At 37.4% G+C, this 17,916-nt stretch overlaps 1 protein-coding gene across 1 annotated transcript in view; it reads left to right on the top strand.

The window, feature by feature from the left end:
• LOC108704175 (ras-related protein Rab-28-like) overlaps nt 1-17,916 on the top strand; it is a 74,847-nt gene that overhangs the window by 11,758 nt on the left and 45,173 nt on the right. Inside the window, exon 3 of the mRNA XM_041577822.1 lies at nt 15,033-15,121. Coding sequence (XP_041433756.1) covers nt 15,033-15,121 — 89 coding nt within the window. The remainder of the gene's footprint in view (nt 1-15,032; nt 15,122-17,916) is intronic.

Raw genomic sequence — 17,916 nt, 5'->3', positions numbered from 1 at the left:
TTCCTTTAAGGGTCAGGCCACACAAACAGATTCGGGGAGATTAGTCGCCCCAGCGACAAATCACCTCTTCTTCGGGGCTACAATCTCCCTCCGCCAGCTAAAATGAAAATCGCCTGCGGCAATTCACGCACGGCTCTTCATATTCCGAAGTTTCCTCGTGAAGTTTCCCCAGTGCATCCGGTTTGGTATTCGGCCGAATCTTTCACCAAGGATTCGGGGATTCAATGCATCCCTAATAAAACATAAAATAAACCCAATAGGCTGGCTTTTCTTCCAATAAGGATCAATTACATCTTAGATTGGATCAAATATAAGGTACTGTTTTATTATCACAGAGAAATAAGGAAATCATTTTTAAAAATGTGGATTATTTGAAGAAAATAGAGTCTATGGGAAATGGCCTTTCCGTAATTCGGAACTTTCTGGATAACTGGTTTCTGGATAACAGATCTCATATCTGTACTCTAGAACATCCCTTTCTTGTATCATTCAGGAGGTGAAAGAAAATAGTGTGGGGGAAACCAGGGGCTTTGGAGTCTTGTACTTATCACCAGATCAGATCATGCATAAATACAGGACTCCCTTATGCCAGTAAGCGCCAATTTAAATCCGCATGAATAACGTTTACACTTTCTATGGTTACCAGTGCAAATCCTTAGTGTAAGGGCTCTAAGTTTAGGGCTCCAGCACATGATAAAAATGATAAAATAAATAAGCCTTTATTCATTTTAGATGCATGCTCCACCTAGTGGCATGTTGCAGAAGCTATTGGTAAAGAGCAGATTTCCCCTTATTCATCAATACATTTATCCAAAAATTTTATGTTAAAATTGAATCGTAAGAATTTTTCGGATTTTCCACCCGAAAACTCAGATTTTTGCCCGAAATCCACAAAATCTTCGAATTTTTATTGCACAAAACCCAGCGTCGATCAGGATATCTTCAGGACTTCTTCCATTAACTTATATGCAACCTCGGCAGGTCTGAGATGCCGGATTTTCAGATTCTGACTTTTTTCATCCTTGAGGTATAATAAATCCCAAAAAATTTGTATTTTGTTTTCCACAAAAAAAATCGGATTTTATAGTAAAAAACACATTTTTAGTTTTTTTGGCATTCGGGTTTAATAAATAACCCCCTAAGAGTTGTTACATATATATATAAATTAAAAACTAATTGTAAACAGTATAAAGAAAAGAAATGTACAGTTCAATAGTGATGTGTATCTGCAATAGTGAATGGTAGTAACTACAATACTTCCCTGCAGGACTAGAGTCCTGCAGTGGGTCGGGAACCGCGGGTTACCTGCAAAAACCTATGGTACCCTGCAGGTAGAAGTTTCTGGAGCGGGTATAGACGCTGGTCGGTAGGTCTGCAGGTCGCGGGTCTTCTCAATAGTGAGTTTCACTACTTTTTTTCTGAGCACGCCTACTTTTAATGATGTCACTTCCGGTTTACAATTACAGCACTTCCTGTTTTTCTCATTTTTTTCTGATCACACCTACTTCTAATGATGTCACATTTTGGTTTACAATGACAACACTTCATGTTTCTTGATGGTCAGTGGGTCGCGGATCGGGTTGCGGATAAGGTACTTGCGGGTCGGGTAGCGGGTCCAAGAGGGTAAGTATGCGCGTTGCGGGTCACGGATCGGGTTCGGGTTTAACGAATTGGTTTCCGTGCAGGACCCTAACATAGACCAATAAAGAACAACACCTATTTGTCAATAATCAGACCTCGCTGGTGTAGTTTATGATGATGCTGAGGCATATGCAACCTGCAAACCTCCAGGTATTGTTTAACTGCAACTCGCAGCTGAAACTGTTAGTGGCTGCAGGGTGCTGTAGTTCAACAAATTCTGTCAGGTCATGTGCAGGCCACCTTGATGTATGAATACAAGTACCAAAGAGTAAAAATATACCCTCATATTTTATTGTCAATTTAAAGGAAAACCGTACTTATGAATAGGGTTTGGTCTTCCTTTAATAACATTTACAGGCACTTTGGTTTCTTCAAATTAATTGCGTCCTGGGCAATGATTCTGGCGCTTATGAAATGGTTTCTTTACAAATAATACCCATATGACCTTAAATGAAGAAATATATTTATAAAAAAAAAAAAAAAGCATAATATACTTACTGGAAAAGACTAATCTCATACATTCTTGAAAGCTACAGCATAGCTATGTAGCTGCTGTGTTCTAATATGTGAATGCTGTTTTATGCAAGGCAGCATGAAATTGCTGGCATTTAATAGACCACTAAAATGTAGTGTCCCAAGGTACTCATAAAAATACAGTTTGACCATTCAACATGTTTCAGTTCATGGTGCAAAGGAACCATTTACTGACTTGCTGCAGCACACTGCATGGAAAAAAAAAAAGAAATGTTGATGGGTAACCATTTCACTTCCTGGCAGACTGTATCAGGCACCCTCCAATACAAGCCACTTGTCTGCATGTGCTGTTTGTTTCTACAAAGTATGTAAAGTTTACATTGCTAAATACGTACAGATTTAAACATTCTAATTTTCAAAAAATGTTATGGTCAAAACTGTAAAATTCGACTAGGGAGCTATTCAAATTTGATTCGAGTTTTTTTAAAAAATTCAAAATCGATATTAAAGATGTATCATACTCTGGCATTTTAAGAACTCAGATTTGACTATTCGCCATGAAAACCTGCCGAATTGCTGTGTCATTTGGAGACTTCCAGGGATCAATTTGGAGTTGTTTGCAGCCTTCCTGACATTAGAGGGGTTTTTTTCGGAGAAAAAACTCAAATTGATTTTTTAAAAATCATTTTGAATCGAAGTTTTCAGGGCAATTTAATTCATCCGAGTTAAAAAAAAATTTATTTTATTAATAAATTTCTATTGGTCGCATTTTGATTTTATGGGAGTTTAGGGTAGAGTCTGTGCGGAACCAATTTCTAAGACCCAGACCCGAACCGCAACCCGAACATTTACACACTTTGATCTGCTACCTGACCTGGACCCGCAACTGCCTTATCCGCAACCCGCCGACCATCAAACAGGAAGTGACGGTGCTTCAAAATGGAAGTGATGTCATCACAAGTGGACGGGGACAGAAACAAGTAAAACTTTTAAAAGGAGTAAAATATAGACAATATTACATAAGATAAGAAATTTAGATGAGACCCGCGGGTATACCTGCACCTGAAAATCCTCCCCTCGTTACCCGTGGCTACCCGACCAGCTGCAGTTTAGGGCAGTTTTTAAAAACTCACATGAATTCGAAATTCGACCTTTAATAAATGTGCCTCCCTGTATTTAACACTTAGTAGAAAAGCCATTGTTGGTAATGACAGCTTCAGGACGCCTCCTGTATGGACAAACTAGGCTCATTCATTGCTCAGGTGTGATTTTAGGACCATTCTTCCACACAAGCTGTCTTCTCTTCTATGAACTATGATCTTTCCGTAGATTTTCAATTGGAATATCACACCAGGATGTTCCCTCCCCCAAACGTCACTGTTGCTATGGTGTTTTTGGGGTGATGAGCAGTGCCATTTCTCCACCAAACATGGTGTGTGCAATGACAACCAAAGATTTTTTGTCTCATCTGACCAGACTATATTCTCCCAGAATTCCATTGGCATGTCCAAATGTTGTGCAGCAAACTTTACACAAGCTTCAACTTGCTTTTTCTTCAGCAATGGAGTCTTGCGCAGTGAGCGTGCACAGAGGCCGTGGGGTATAGGGTGAAGTTAGAGATCTTAACAGTCCGCAGAGTGAAATACCATCTCTCTCTCTCTTTATTTATTTCTATGATGTATATATCAAAGGGTGAAAGTGAAAGTTCACCATTTGATGCCTTTAAAAATCCCATAGAAATGAATGGAGAGAGGCGGTATTTCACTCTGCGGACTGTAGAGATCTCTAACTTCACTCTTTGATCAATATACCCCCATGTCGGTTGAGGGCATTACTAAGGGGCAGATTTATTAAGGGTTGAATAGTTAATCCAAATTTGAATTTGAATTTTTTTTTTTGGGTCCAAACACTTACATTTGAATTGTGAATTATCCAAACTCGATTCAAATTTTAATTTTGAGATTTATCAGACCTGTATCCTTTGAATAATTCTAATTCACCACCTTCAACCTTCCGAGTTCATGTATAAGTCAATGTGAGATGTCCAGTGACAAATTTGTCCAGTAACAAAAGATGTTAATATCCTTCCTGACATTCAAGTTTTTGAAAATTCAAAAATTCAATTCGGATTCGATTCGAGTTTTCAAGTCGGTAAAATTCATTCGAATTTTAGATATTCAATTTTTTTCTTACGGAACCTCCCAGTCGAATTTCAAGTATATTTGAATTTATTAGAGTTTAAAAACACTCACATGAATTCAAAAATCGACCTTTAATGTGCCTCTTGTTGTTGTCTTTGAAACAACTGTATTTCTGTAGCTCTCCGTGCATGATCCTTGGCTCTTGGACAACTCTTTTGATTATTATTTTGACTCCTCTGTCAGAAATGTTCCAGATTATGGCCCCAGCAGTGCTGACTGAAACTTAGAAATAGCTTAGAAATACATCTGTAACCAATGCCATCAGTGGGGGTCATTTATCAACACTGGGCAAATTTGCCTATGGCCAGTAACCCAGGGCAACCAATCAAAATGCTGCATTCATCGTCTACTTGCAGCTGGCTTTAAAAAGCTAATCACTGATTGGTTGCTATAGGTAACTGCCCATGGTTAAATTTGCCCAGTGTTGATAAATGAGCCCCAGTACTGTACTTTTTGCAAAGGTCTTGAGAGAGCTCATTGCCCATCCTGAGATGCTTCTTGTGTGATTCTTGGTAATGAGAAATCTTTTTATAGGCCATCGATTAGGACAAAAGCAGCTGAAATTATTTTTCACTGATAGCTGCTGCTGTACATAACGTGACATGTACACAAGGATGGTCAAAAGTTTTTTTTGGGTCGAATAGGTCCGTTTTTTTAAAGTCCACCAATTGACTCCAAATAGGTTCTAAGAGGTCCCTCATAGGCTAAAACAGCAATTCGGCAGGTTTTAGATGGCGAATGGTCGAAGTCACATTTTTAAAGAGACAGTACATGATAAATTTCAAATTTTTTGCAAATTCAAATCGAATTTGAACTACCCAAGAAATAGCTCAAAATTCACATTTTTTTTTTGTATTCAGAAATTCACCTCGACCATTGATAAATCTGCCCTTAAATAAACCCAATAGGCTGGTTTTGCTCCCAATAAGGATTAATTATATCTTAGTTTGGATCAAGTACAAGGTACTGTTTTATTATTACGGAGAAAAAAAAAATCATTTTTAAAAAGTTGGATTATTTGGATTAAATGAATTCTATGGGAGACGGCCTTTCCATAAATTGGAGCTTTCTGTATAATGGGTTTCCGCATAACAAATTGGTTTCCAGATGGATCAGGTACAGGTATGGGACCTGTTATCCAGAATGCTGGAGACCTGGGGTTTTCCAGATAAGGCATCTTTCTGTAATTTGGATCTTCATACTTTAAGTCTACTAGAAAATCATGCAAACATTAAATAAACCCAATAAGCAGGTTCTGCTTCCAGTAAGGATTAATTATATCTTAGTTGGGATCAAGTACAATGTATTGTTTTATAATACACAAAAGCCTTGAATATCTTGTAAATTATATCCTTATAAATGGTAAGTATTTATGTAATCCGTTATAAACGGTGAGTAGTGATGTCATTTCTGTCACATGACTCACTGAAACTTGTGTATTATAATAAATAAAGTACCCCAGTTGCAAAATAATAGGATATTAGAAGTTACCTCGGAGTTCCATGACCTGTATAAACCTTCGGCCTCGTATTTTTATATGGTCATGAAACTCCTCGGTAACATATAATATCCTTATATTTTACAAGAGGGGGTACTTTATTCACTATATTATTACTAGGGATGCACCGAATCCAGGATTTGGCCTTTTTCAGCAATGTTCGGATTTGGCTGAATCCTTCTGCCCGGCCAAACCGAATCCAACTCCTAATTTGCATATGCAAATTAGGGGCAGGAGGAAAATTGTGTGGCTTTTAGTCACAAAACAAGGAATTAAAAATGTTTTCCCCTTCCCACCCCTAATTTGCATATTCGGCTGAATCTTTCGCGAAGGATTCGGGGGTTCGGCCAAATTCAAAATAGTGGATTTGGTGCATCCCTAATTATTACAGAGAAAAAGGTAATTATTTTAAAAAAAATTGTATTATTTAGATAAAGTGGAGTCTATGGGAGACAGCCTTTCTGTAATTCGAAGCTTTCTGGATAATGGGCTTCCGAATAACGGATCCCATACCTGTAGTCTCCATTGGTTTTTAAAGTACAATAAATGTGTGTGTTCCAAGCAGAAGCAGCCAACCATAACAATTCCATGTTTTTTTTTTTGTAACAAATCCTTGGTGTACCATCAGCGCAGGAGGGTCCTGCAGCGCTCAGCATCGATGGAAGATTCAAGGCATTAATTGTATATGGATCTGTTTAACCAAAATCACATAAATATTTTCTAATACCATTTGACTGCAAGTACTCTGGAATGCTTGTAACCCGGCTCTCTGTGTAGTCTGGGTGCATTCACTGTGCACATTTTATAGCTCAGTACGGTGGAGCATTGAATGAGGAACTGCAGAAAGAGAGTTGTTTGCTTCACAGACAAAATACCTCCAGGAAGTTTGTGGGTATAAAGCAGCAAAAAGGTTTCTACTGTGCACCAGATATTTTAAGCCTTTAGTGCTAGAAGTGGGCAGGGGCATGTTTTCACTTACATTTGGCCATACAGCACTTAAATTGCAGGTTAACCAAAGAACCTAGTATCATTTTACAAGTTTACCGACCCAATTTCAGGGTGGCTTTTTACCAGTAATCAAAAGCTCCTCGTGCACTTCAGGAACCTTTAATTATTCATTTGCTGATTTTTCCATTTCAAAATACACTACAGGGTGTAATTAAAATAATTTCTATGTTGCGCTCAGTGAAAATGATTTTGTTCAGTTAGGGTTATTTGTGCAATAATTATTTTCTTTTCTCTTAAAGTACAGGTATGGGATCCGTTATCCGGAAACCCGTTATCCAGAAAGCTCCAAATTACAGAAAGGCCGTCACTATTGTATCCAAATAATCCAAATTTTAAAAACTTTATTTTAAAACAATGAATCCCTATTGGAAGCAAAACCAGCCTATGATTTTTAATAAACTGAATCAAGATCCAAGTTGGAGTCCAAGTCCAAGTTAGAGTCCTGAGCGGAACCAATTTGTTAAACCCAAACTCGCAACCCGCATACTTACTTGCCTGGACCCGCTACCCGACACGCAAGTATCTTATCCGCAACCCGAACCGCGACCCGCTGACCATCAAGAAACAGGAAGTGCTGTCATTGTAAAATGGAAGTGACGGAAGTTAGAAGTTGGCGTGATCAGAAAAAAAGGAGTAAAACAGGAAGTGCTGTTGTTGTAAAACCGGAAGTGACATCATTGGAAGGAGGCGTGATCAGAAAAAAAGTAAAGTAAAGGTCGCTATTAAGAAGGCCTTCGACCCAAACCGCAACCTGGAGAACCGCCGACCCACGTTTATACCTGCTCCCTAAACTTCTGCAGGTTTTTGCAGGTACCCGACCTGCTGCAGGACTCTAAATCCAAGTTATGGAATGATCCCTTATGCAGAAAACCCCAGGTCCCGAGCATTCTGGATAACAGGTCCCATACCTGTACATCAAGAAATACATGTACACATGCAAACTTTCTTTTGTATGGTTTTATTTATAATTGTATTTATGTATACTGGAAATCTAACTTTTTTTGATCCATGTGTATGACCATGGAAGGACTTCTTGTGGTCTTATCATTTTTCCCTAGGGACTTCTTTATTTGGTATATGAGCGTGATCTACGCATTTTATTAGAGAACAATATAGATAGAAAATGAAGTATCCAAAATAATTGTAATTTTGCCCCATGTAAACATTTATGTAAGGTTAATGTGAATTATCCGTGACCAGTACAGGATAATAACAGCAGGTATAGGATCCATTATCTGGAAACCTGTTAATCCAGAAAGCTCTGAATTACGTAAGGACCATCTCCCATAAACTCCATTTTATCCACATAAGCCACTTTTTTAAAAATGATTTCCTTTTTCTCTGTAATAATAATAATAAAACAGTAGCTTGTACTTGATCCCAACTAAGATATAATTAATCCTTATTGGAAGCAAAACCAGCCTATTGGGTTTATTTAATGTTTACATGATTTTCTAGCAGATTAATTCACCTTCAAACTATCTTTTAGTATGTTATAGAATGGCTAATTCTAAGAACATTTTCAATCTTCATTATTTATTTCTTATAGTTTTTTAATTATTTGCCTTCTTCTTCTGACTGTTTCCAGCTTTTAAATCGGGTTCACTGACCCCATCTAAAAATGAATGCTCTGTAAAGCTACAAATGTATTGTTATTGCTACTTTTTATTACTCCTCTTTCTATTCAGGCCTCTCCTATTCATATTCCAGCCTCTTATTCAAATCAGTGCTTGGTTGCTAGGGTAATTTGGATCTCAGCAACCAGATTGCTGAAATGGCCAGCAGGAAGGCTGCTAAATAAAAAGCTAAATAACTCAAAAACCGCAAAAAATAAAAAATGAAAACCGATTGCAAATTGTTTTAGAATTTCACTCTCTACATTATAAGTTAATTTAAAGGTGAACAACCCCTTTAAGGGATGAAGATCCAAATTATAGAATGATCCATTATCCGGAAAACCCCAGGTCCTAAGCATTCTGGATAACAGGTCCCATTCCTGTAGTACTTTTATCTTATGTAAAAATTCCTTTTTTACCTATTATTCAATAATGGGCATTTCTTCAAAGAAATCTGCCTTTTAAGTGTAACTAAACAACCTTGTAAGACCCAGGCTAAGAATATATGATGCAATATGTTTTTCCTGACTGAGGGATTGGCTCTTTGGCATACTTTGTATTACTGTTATTGTTTCCTCCTGCCTTATTGCTTGTGATACTGGGGTTTTTTGTATTCCTGATACATCAGGAACTCAGGTTCATTGTAGAACTGAGCAAAAATGTTACTTATTTCTTGCTGAATAAGATATATCTTCTTTTCCTCAACCAATATACATCGGTGAAGTGGGATTGTGTTCTTAACAAGCTTTTGAGTGAAACATTACCCCTGTTTTCCTTTATAATACTGATTTGTTTTTATACTATGTAGAGCATTAGCAATTAGTTCTCTGGTTGTTGCTGTGCATGTAATGGTCATGGAGGTTAACATGGCTATTTCTTTTTGTACAGGTATAGGACCCGTTATCTGGAAACCTGTTATACAGAAAGCTCTGAATTACGGAAAGGCTGTCTCCCGTAGACTCCGTTTTATCTAAATAATCCAAATTTTTCGAAATGATTTCATTTTTCTCTGTAATAATACAACAGTACCTTGTTCTTGATCCCAACTAAGATATAATTAATCCTTATAGGAAGCAGAACCAGTTGGGTTTATTTAATATTTATATGATTTTCTAGTAGACTTAAAGAGGTGGTTCGCCTTTGAGGTAACGTTTAATGTCATAGAATGTCCAATTCTTAGCAATTTTGCAATTGATCTTCATTATTAAATGTTTTACTTTTTAAGTTATTTGCCTTTTTCTTCTGACCCCTTCCAGCTTTCAAATGGGGGTCACTGACCATCTAAAAACAAATGCTCTGTAAGGCTACAAATTTATTGTTATTTCTACTTTTCGTTACCTGTCTTTCTATTCATACCCTCTCCTAATTATATTCCTGTCTCTTATTCAAATCAGTGTATGGTTGCTAGGGTCATTTGTACCCAAGCAACCAGATTGCTGAAATTGCCAACTGGAGAGCTGCTGAATTAAAAGCAAAATGTCCCTAATTTTTTACTTACCCCTCCGTGCAGATCTGGCCTCGGAAGTTCACGGGCGCCATCTTCTTTTTTCGGTCTTCTTCGAAATCTGAGCAGAATTTTGGCGCATGCGCAGTTGGAGTGAATTTCCGGTTCCGAACAACTGTGCATGTGCTGAAAGTCACGAAAATTTCCAAAACAAATTTCGTGACTTTCAGCACATTGTTCGTGACCAGAAATTCACTCCAACTGCGCATGCGCCGAAATTCTGCTCAGATTTCAAAAGTCACGAAAATTTACAAAAATTCTGCTCAGATTCCGAAAGTCGAAAATTTTCGTGACTTTCGGCGCATGCACAGTCGTTTGTGCATACAGCAATTGTACAGTATTCCAGTTACAAAAAACACATTGTGCAAAAAGGGTAATAAGATCGCTCTGTTTGAATAAAGGCTCATTATATAATTAGTGCTGTCCAAATTGCACTATGGTTGTTGATCCAGTAGCTGGTTGTGAAGACAGATAATAGTGTTTTTATAAAATGATGTGGGATGTTAGCAGTTTTAAGCTCTGCTTCAGTAATGAGAAAATTAATGGGGTAGAATGAATTGTTTTACAATTGTAGGATGGACAAAACGAATCCGACAAGTCGAATAGTGTCGCATGAGTCAAAATATAATGGGATTGATTTTCCTGGATAGAAAGTCCACTTTCTACATTTGCCTCTTTATAATTTTCTTTATATATAAACTTTTTTTTAAACTCGGATGAATGTAATCTACCCGAAAACTTTAATCAGATTCAAATGTTATTCGATTCGAATTTTAAAAACTTAATTGAGCTGCAAACAGTTTAAAATTGATCCATGGACGTCTCCCATTGACTTAAACAGCAATTCTGTAGGTTTTAGGTGGCGATGAGTTGAACTTGAGTTATTCAAGGGCCAGAGTATGATAAATCTTGAAAATCAAATGAAAGTCGGATTTGACAGTTTTAACCATAAAAAAAACTTGAGAATTCAGATTTTCAATTTGACCCTTTATAAATCTGCCCCTACGTTTGTGTATGCTCTCAGTCTTTTGCTTTGATTCAAGTATGCTCTGCAGGCAAATCTTCTTACATCTGGTATGGTTCTCTTTTTGAGTTTTTGTTTAAGATGTTGATCATTATCCTACAAATGAGTTTTATGCCATGACAAGCTTTTTCATGTTTGATGCTAAATGAAAGATTCTGTCACCCAAGGCACTTAGTTTTACCTTCGTTTCCTTCAGTGCAACTTTTAGGGGGTTATTTATCAAAGTCCGAATTTATCTCAATATTTTCTGCTACAAACGCCGATCAAATCCGCTTGAGTTTTCTATGCTTATTTATTATTAAACTTTCTTGAAAATTTGCTTTGCAGGGAAAAATCAGATTTTCACGTTTTTTTCCGAATTTTCATCTGAAAACTCTGAAAAATTCGGGGTATTGCACGAAACCCAACGCACATCAAAAAATCATTGGTACTTCTCCCATTGACTTGATATGCAACCTCAACAGGTCTGAGATGCCGGATTTTCAAATTTGGACTTTTCCATCCTCAGGGTTTAATAAATTCCTAAAAATTCGTGATCACACATTTTTCGTGATTTTTGCATTCAGAGTTTAATAAATAACTCCCTTAATTTTGGCTTGTATGTTCCTCTGCACTCTTTCAGGCTCTTTTCTTATTTAGGACTAAGGTTTCACTGTTTGCTATTGCCCTTATGTAACCTTCGGGGGTTATTTATTAAAGGTTCAATTTTGAATTTATGTAAAAAAATTTACCCTCTAATAAATCTGATTGTACTCACAACTCGAATGGGAGGTTATTTATGAAAAACTGGAACGTGTAATATTCAATCAAATAGTCCCAACCAAAAATTATAATGGAATTCTAATCAAATTCGAATGTCATGAAGGCAATTAACACATTCAAATGGTTCAACAGACCTCTGCCATTGACTTGTGTATGAACTCGGCAGGTTTTATGTGGCAAATATTTGAATTAGAACTGTTTGTTTCCAGGGTTGAGGTGTTTTACATCTCACATTCAAATTTACATTTGAGTTGGTGCTTTTAAATTAGAATTTCTTAAAGGAAAACTTTACCCCCAAAATGAATATTTAACTAAAAGATAGTTTATATCAAATTAAGTGGCATATTAAAGAATCTTACCAAACTGCAGTATATATATCAGTAAATATTGCCCTTTTTCATCTCTTGCCTTGACCAACCATTTTGTGATGGTCTGTGTGCTGCCTCAGAGATCACCTGACCAGAAATACTGCAGCTCTAACTGTAACAGGAAGAAGCGTGGAAGCAAAAGACGGAACTCTGTCTGTTAATTGGCTCATGTCACCTAACATGTATGGTTTGTTTGGTTTTGTGTGCACAGTGAATCGTACAATCCCAGGGGGCGGCCCATATTTTTTAAAATGGCAGTTTTCTATTTATGATTACCCAATGGCGCATACTACTAGAAAAGTATATTATTATGAAAATGGTTTATTTACATGAAGCAGAGTTTTACATATGAGCTGTTTTATGCATCATATTTTTATAGAGACCTACTTTGTTCGAGGGTATAGTTTTCCTTTAATTAGAAATTAAATTAGAAATACTTGATACAAAAATAATTAGAAAATTCGAATTTACCATTTGAACCTTAATAAATCTGTGTCCTGGTGTTTTCGTGGCTAGGTTTGGAGTGAGGCGCTCGTCTTCTCAGCCACTTTGTTTGGTAGGCAGTGCTCTGCTCCACCTGTTGACTTTACCAGAGATTTTGTGCTGTGATTAAGAACTGTATGTAAATTAATAAACATTTTTACATTTCTGCATGAAAAGTGAAACGGTAGATTTTCAGTTTCCATAGAGTTGCTAACCCCAGCATCTCCCCGCAGCCTTAGCCTTAGGTTTCAAAAGGAAGAATAGATTAGAACAGTTTGTCACTGATTAGGACCCTTACCTCAATTCATAAATAATTGATAATTCATTTGCTATAAATATTTTATTATACATGATCTTGCTATAATAGCAGGGGGCCTTTTTTCCAAAAGAGTATCACCACACCAGAGGCCACACCTTCAGACTAGAGGAAAAGGTTGTGGAATGCACTGCCGGGTGATGTTGTGATGCTGATTCAGTTAAAGGACAAGGAAAGTTAAACTAAAGAAGTAGCTAGAAATGTTGTACATTATGTTTTGGGCTTCTGTACCAGCCCAAGGCAACCACAGCCCTTTAGCAGTAAAGATCTGTGTCTCCAAAGATGCCCCAGTAGCTTTTCTTTTCTGCTGATTCACTGCACATGCTCTGTGCTGCTGTCACTTACTGAGCTTAGGGACCCACTCACAATATAAAGTACACATAGAATAGAAATGTCACAATATAAGGCTGATTAGTAATTAATACAGATAATTACTACATGGCAGCACAGAAACCAGTGCAATTAGCATCAGAATTTAATAATCAACCCTGTAGCATCAGCTTATATTACAGGGGAAGCTCATTTTCTGCTTGATAATTTGTGACGACCCCTAAGCTTAGCTTCTCAACAGCTGCTCAGAGCCCACTGAGCATGTGAGTGTCACAGACATTTTCCAAGATGGTGACCCCCTGTGACAAGTTTGAAGTCCTGGATCATTGCTGCTATTGACAAGCTGAAACTTTAGGCTGGTGCAATAAGTTCAGTTTATAAAACATGGCATTTTTAGTCCTATTCATTTTTAGGGTTTAGTTCTCCTTTAATGCCTTTAAGAGTGGCTTGGATGATTTCTTAGACAAGCAATCCAAGTATGTGTGTATGTATGGATGCTGGATCTTATTTGGAGGGGTTAAACTTAATGGACTTTGTTCTTTCTTCAACCTGATTTAACTGTTTAACTCTGTATAAAAAGTGCTGAGTCAATGACGCAATCTTATTTAACATTCCAAGAGCAAGCTCTTTGGGCCAGCTGTATTTTCCTGTTGTTCTGACTGTGACTACATACTTATACATACTATGCCATTTTGAAACTATTACTCTTAATGCCTTCTGGTCTTGTTAAGTGCTGTGTGTATTTATTGGGCTACACAAATAAACTTGACGTACATTCATGCAAAGGGCATCTGCTTAACTGGTTTTGAGAAGATGTGTTGTGTTTATCTTATTTGTGTTCATTGTGAAGTGTTAGTGCATATTCTATGTGGAATGTATATTGCATGGCAGAATTTGAAGACCCTTTCCTAAATGCATATAAACAAACCAAAACCTAAACCAGATATGTTTTCCCAATGCTAAAAACCTTGCTGTAATTATGTTCATGGCAGACCACCTTCAATGGAAATGTTCAATATCTTCCAAAACACTTAGGGGGCTATTTATTAAAACTCAAATTTTCTCATTATATTAATAAAATTCAACCTAACTCCCATCCACCATCTGGCTTCATTTACTAACAATTTGGACCGAAAATTGTCAGGGCAGCAAAAGTCTAAAAAAAATAGAGAGACAGGTTTATATTTAAATAGATAATACAGTGGAAATCTAAACAGGATGGAGTTTGCTAATTTAAAGGAGAAGGATAGGCTAAAACTAAGTAAGCCTTATCAGAAAGGTCTATAAAAATAAACCAGTAAACCCTCAATATAATGCTGCTCTGAGTCCTCTGTCAAAAGAAACACAGCATTTCTTTCCTTCTATTGTGTACTCATGGGCTTCTGTATCAGACTTCCTGTTTTCAGCTTAAACCTCCAGGGCTAGGGCTTGAGCATGCTCAGTTTGCTCCTCTCCCCTCCTATCCGCAGGAAACTTCACCGGCACAGAATTTTTCCAGTGAGCACTTCTTCTGGGTTGTTATTTTTTCTCGCGGCTGTGCATGTCCAGTAGTGCGAAAAGCCAAATTTTAAGGAAAAAAAGTTGCCTATTTACTGCGCATACTTCTGCCCCTGGAAATTTTTCGCTCCGTGGTGCTCGCTGGAAGAATCCCGGCCCAGTGCAGTTTTCTCCTGATAGGTTCACCGGCCCAGGGTACTTTTGGCACCCCCAAGTATAAATACCTTTCCTTCTCCTTTTAAAAGAAAAAAATTGCTTGCAATGTATTTGACTTCTATTTTATGTTTTATCACCTCTCTCTCTTTAATAGGGAATTTAAATGTTACTCTTCAAGTCTGGGACATTGGAGGACAGACCATAGGTGGCAAAATGCTGGATAAATATATTTATGGAACCCAGGTACTGTAGCGAAATAAAATATATTTCTACTTTGTTTTTCTGAAGAATATTCAGAATATATTCTGATTATGTGTTAGTAAATGGTTTTATTTAGTTACATTGGACAATGTTCATCAGACAAGTAACTCATACCAAGAAGTCTACCATTTTTAGAAGTTTGATCATAAAAACAAAATAAGTATAATATTAAATACAAATGACTGCTTGCTAGTGGTAACCAAAATCCTTTTAATTTATTTTTAGGCTGTGTGTGCACAAATTACCTTTTGTGGACACTTTTAAAAACTGTATATCCAATAAATGAAATTAAATTCTGTGTATGCCATAAATCTTATGCATACACTTATAATCAAGAGGATTAATGGAAATATTTTTGATAACTGGATGGTAGCAACTATTTCCAGTATTACAGGTGTGGGGTCTGTAATCAAGAACCCTGAAACCATGAAGGATTTATCAGAAAATGGATCATAACATTATGTGGAGCTTTCTGATCCTCTACCTGTACTGTTACTTATGTCTTGCTGAGATCAAGGGTTAACTTGAATTTAAAATGATGTAATCCCAGTTTGTAATATGTACTGAATTTTTATTTTTACAAGGTAGCGTCTCCTAAAGGGATTTTTCACCTTCCAAACATTTATTTCAGTTGAGTTGTTTTCAGATTGTTCACCATAAACAAATACTTTTTTCAATTACTTTGCATTTTTTGTTTTTTACCGTTTTCCCAAAATTTAAGTTTAAAGTTTTATCTTCCTTTCTCTAGTGTCTCAGTCTGGCAGCTCAGTGATCCAGGAGCATTTGCACTGTTACAATTTGCTACATTTAAAGTAGTTGATAAATTTCATCAGTATCTGTGGAATAATAGCAACTATTGTATCGATTCTAACAGCTTTCTTTAGAGGGGAACTCCAGCTTCCAAACCAAAATTTGATGAAGAGGCCCACATAACACAGAAACCCCAACATACCCATCACAGTTATCTTTTTCTTCAAAAAGTAAATCCAGCTATTTAGCAGTTCCACTTCCTCTCTTTCTGCATCATTTGAAATCCTGGCAGGGAAGGAGAGACGAAAACACTGATGTTACAAATTGTAACAACTTCTCCACAGCTTACAGACAGCATGCAGGAACTACATAACCCACAATGCATTGCACTGTAATGTTCTATTCCTTATTGAAATCACGTGTGCAGGGAATTGTGGGGTTTGGAGGATGCAGGCTGAGGACAGATGGCTCTTGATACAAAGTAATAGTAGTCAGACAGCTCAGCAAAGTAGTCAGACAGATCAGCAGGAGTTGCGAAGTTGCTTTAAATTATGTTTACTTTTCAAAAAGCTTAAGTTATGTTTTTGTGGAGTTCCTCTTAATGAAACTCAGGGATTCTGCTCAGCAGAGGCAAATATAACAAATGTATCAACTAAATTTATCACTTTAGAACAGTTAAAGAGTCTGCAAACCCGCTCCCCCCCTCCCAGAACTGCTTTAGAACAGGGGTCCCCAACCTTTTTTGGCCCGGGGGAGGGGGTCTGGTGGGGTTGGGAGGGGTCGGTGTCCAATTCGGGAGCGCCGGTGTCCAATTTGGCCAGCATTCAATTTGGCCGCACTGTGTTAATTGTCCCCTAGGCTCGGCGGCCCGGTTGAAGACTGTCAGCTGCCTGGTACTGGGCCGGGGCCCATCGGTTGGGGACCCCTGCTTTAGAAGGTGAAATTAATTAATTAAACTTTACACTTCGTTATTAGAAAAACAGTCACAAATAGAAAATAGAATAAATCTTTATTTCTGGTGAACAATCTGAAACCATCTGAACTGGAAAAAGTGTTTAAAGGTGAACAACCCCTTTAATTGGACCATTGGTCTAAGTTAGAGGAGTTACCTATCACAGTCATCCTTGCCTAGTTTTCCTGTATTACAGTACTACAAGCCATGAGAAAACATAGGTAGGTCTCTATTATATTTTTGGGCCTGTTTGTTTAGAGACACATCCAATGAGGTCATAACCTGCTTCCTAAGTCACAGCCTTTTAGTTTTATAAGGGTAATTATAAAATAATAAAAAGGCTATGGGAGAATAGGGTTGTGACCAGCCAGATTTGATAATAATATAGCCCCCAACCTGCAAGTTGTGCTGGTAACACATTCATGCAAGCTAGGAAAATGGAAATAATTATGTGTGCATTTTTCATTATACAAATAATTAACAGATGAAGGTAGGGACCTTTAGTGGTCTGATTTTGTAGACCCATGCTTAGCCCAATCCCAATTGCCCCTGACCCACACCCACTTATTGCATTGTTTTCCCTATCCTTGTACACTTGACCCGCCCCTTGCATACGCATCCGATAAGACAGTCTTCGGGTGGAAATGTATATTTTAATGTTCCTACCTCCCAAATGGCTGCTTACTATTGCAAAACTGCAACGAAAAGGTTTCTGACTGCCCGTGGACCCACCCGCTCGGTGGGGACATGAGGGATATTTTAAACAATCACTTTGTAGGTATTCTGTGGGGGAGGAGCTGGCCAAGAGTTTAAAGGGGAACTATCGTGAAAATGAAATTTAATATAAGCTTCCTCATAGTAAAGTAAAAAAACTTTATACATACAATCAATTAAAAATTCTTCATGTTTCTGAAATAATCAAGTTTATATTCACTATTCCTCTCTCAGCATCTGTTTCTCTTCATTCTCTCTTCTTATGCAGCAGTTGGGTGTCAGATGAACGATCCACTATATCTTATAGGAGGCTCCTTTCCTAGCAGATGTATTAGAGCTCACTAAAATAACTGATTCCAGT

The sequence above is a fragment of the Xenopus laevis genome, chromosome 1S (assembly GCF_017654675.1).
Source record: "Xenopus laevis strain J_2021 chromosome 1S, Xenopus_laevis_v10.1, whole genome shotgun sequence".
NCBI lineage: Eukaryota > Metazoa > Chordata > Amphibia > Anura > Pipidae > Xenopus > Xenopus laevis.
Note: the sequence above shows the minus strand (reverse complement) of the source record. Positions and strands in the feature narration are given on the sequence as shown.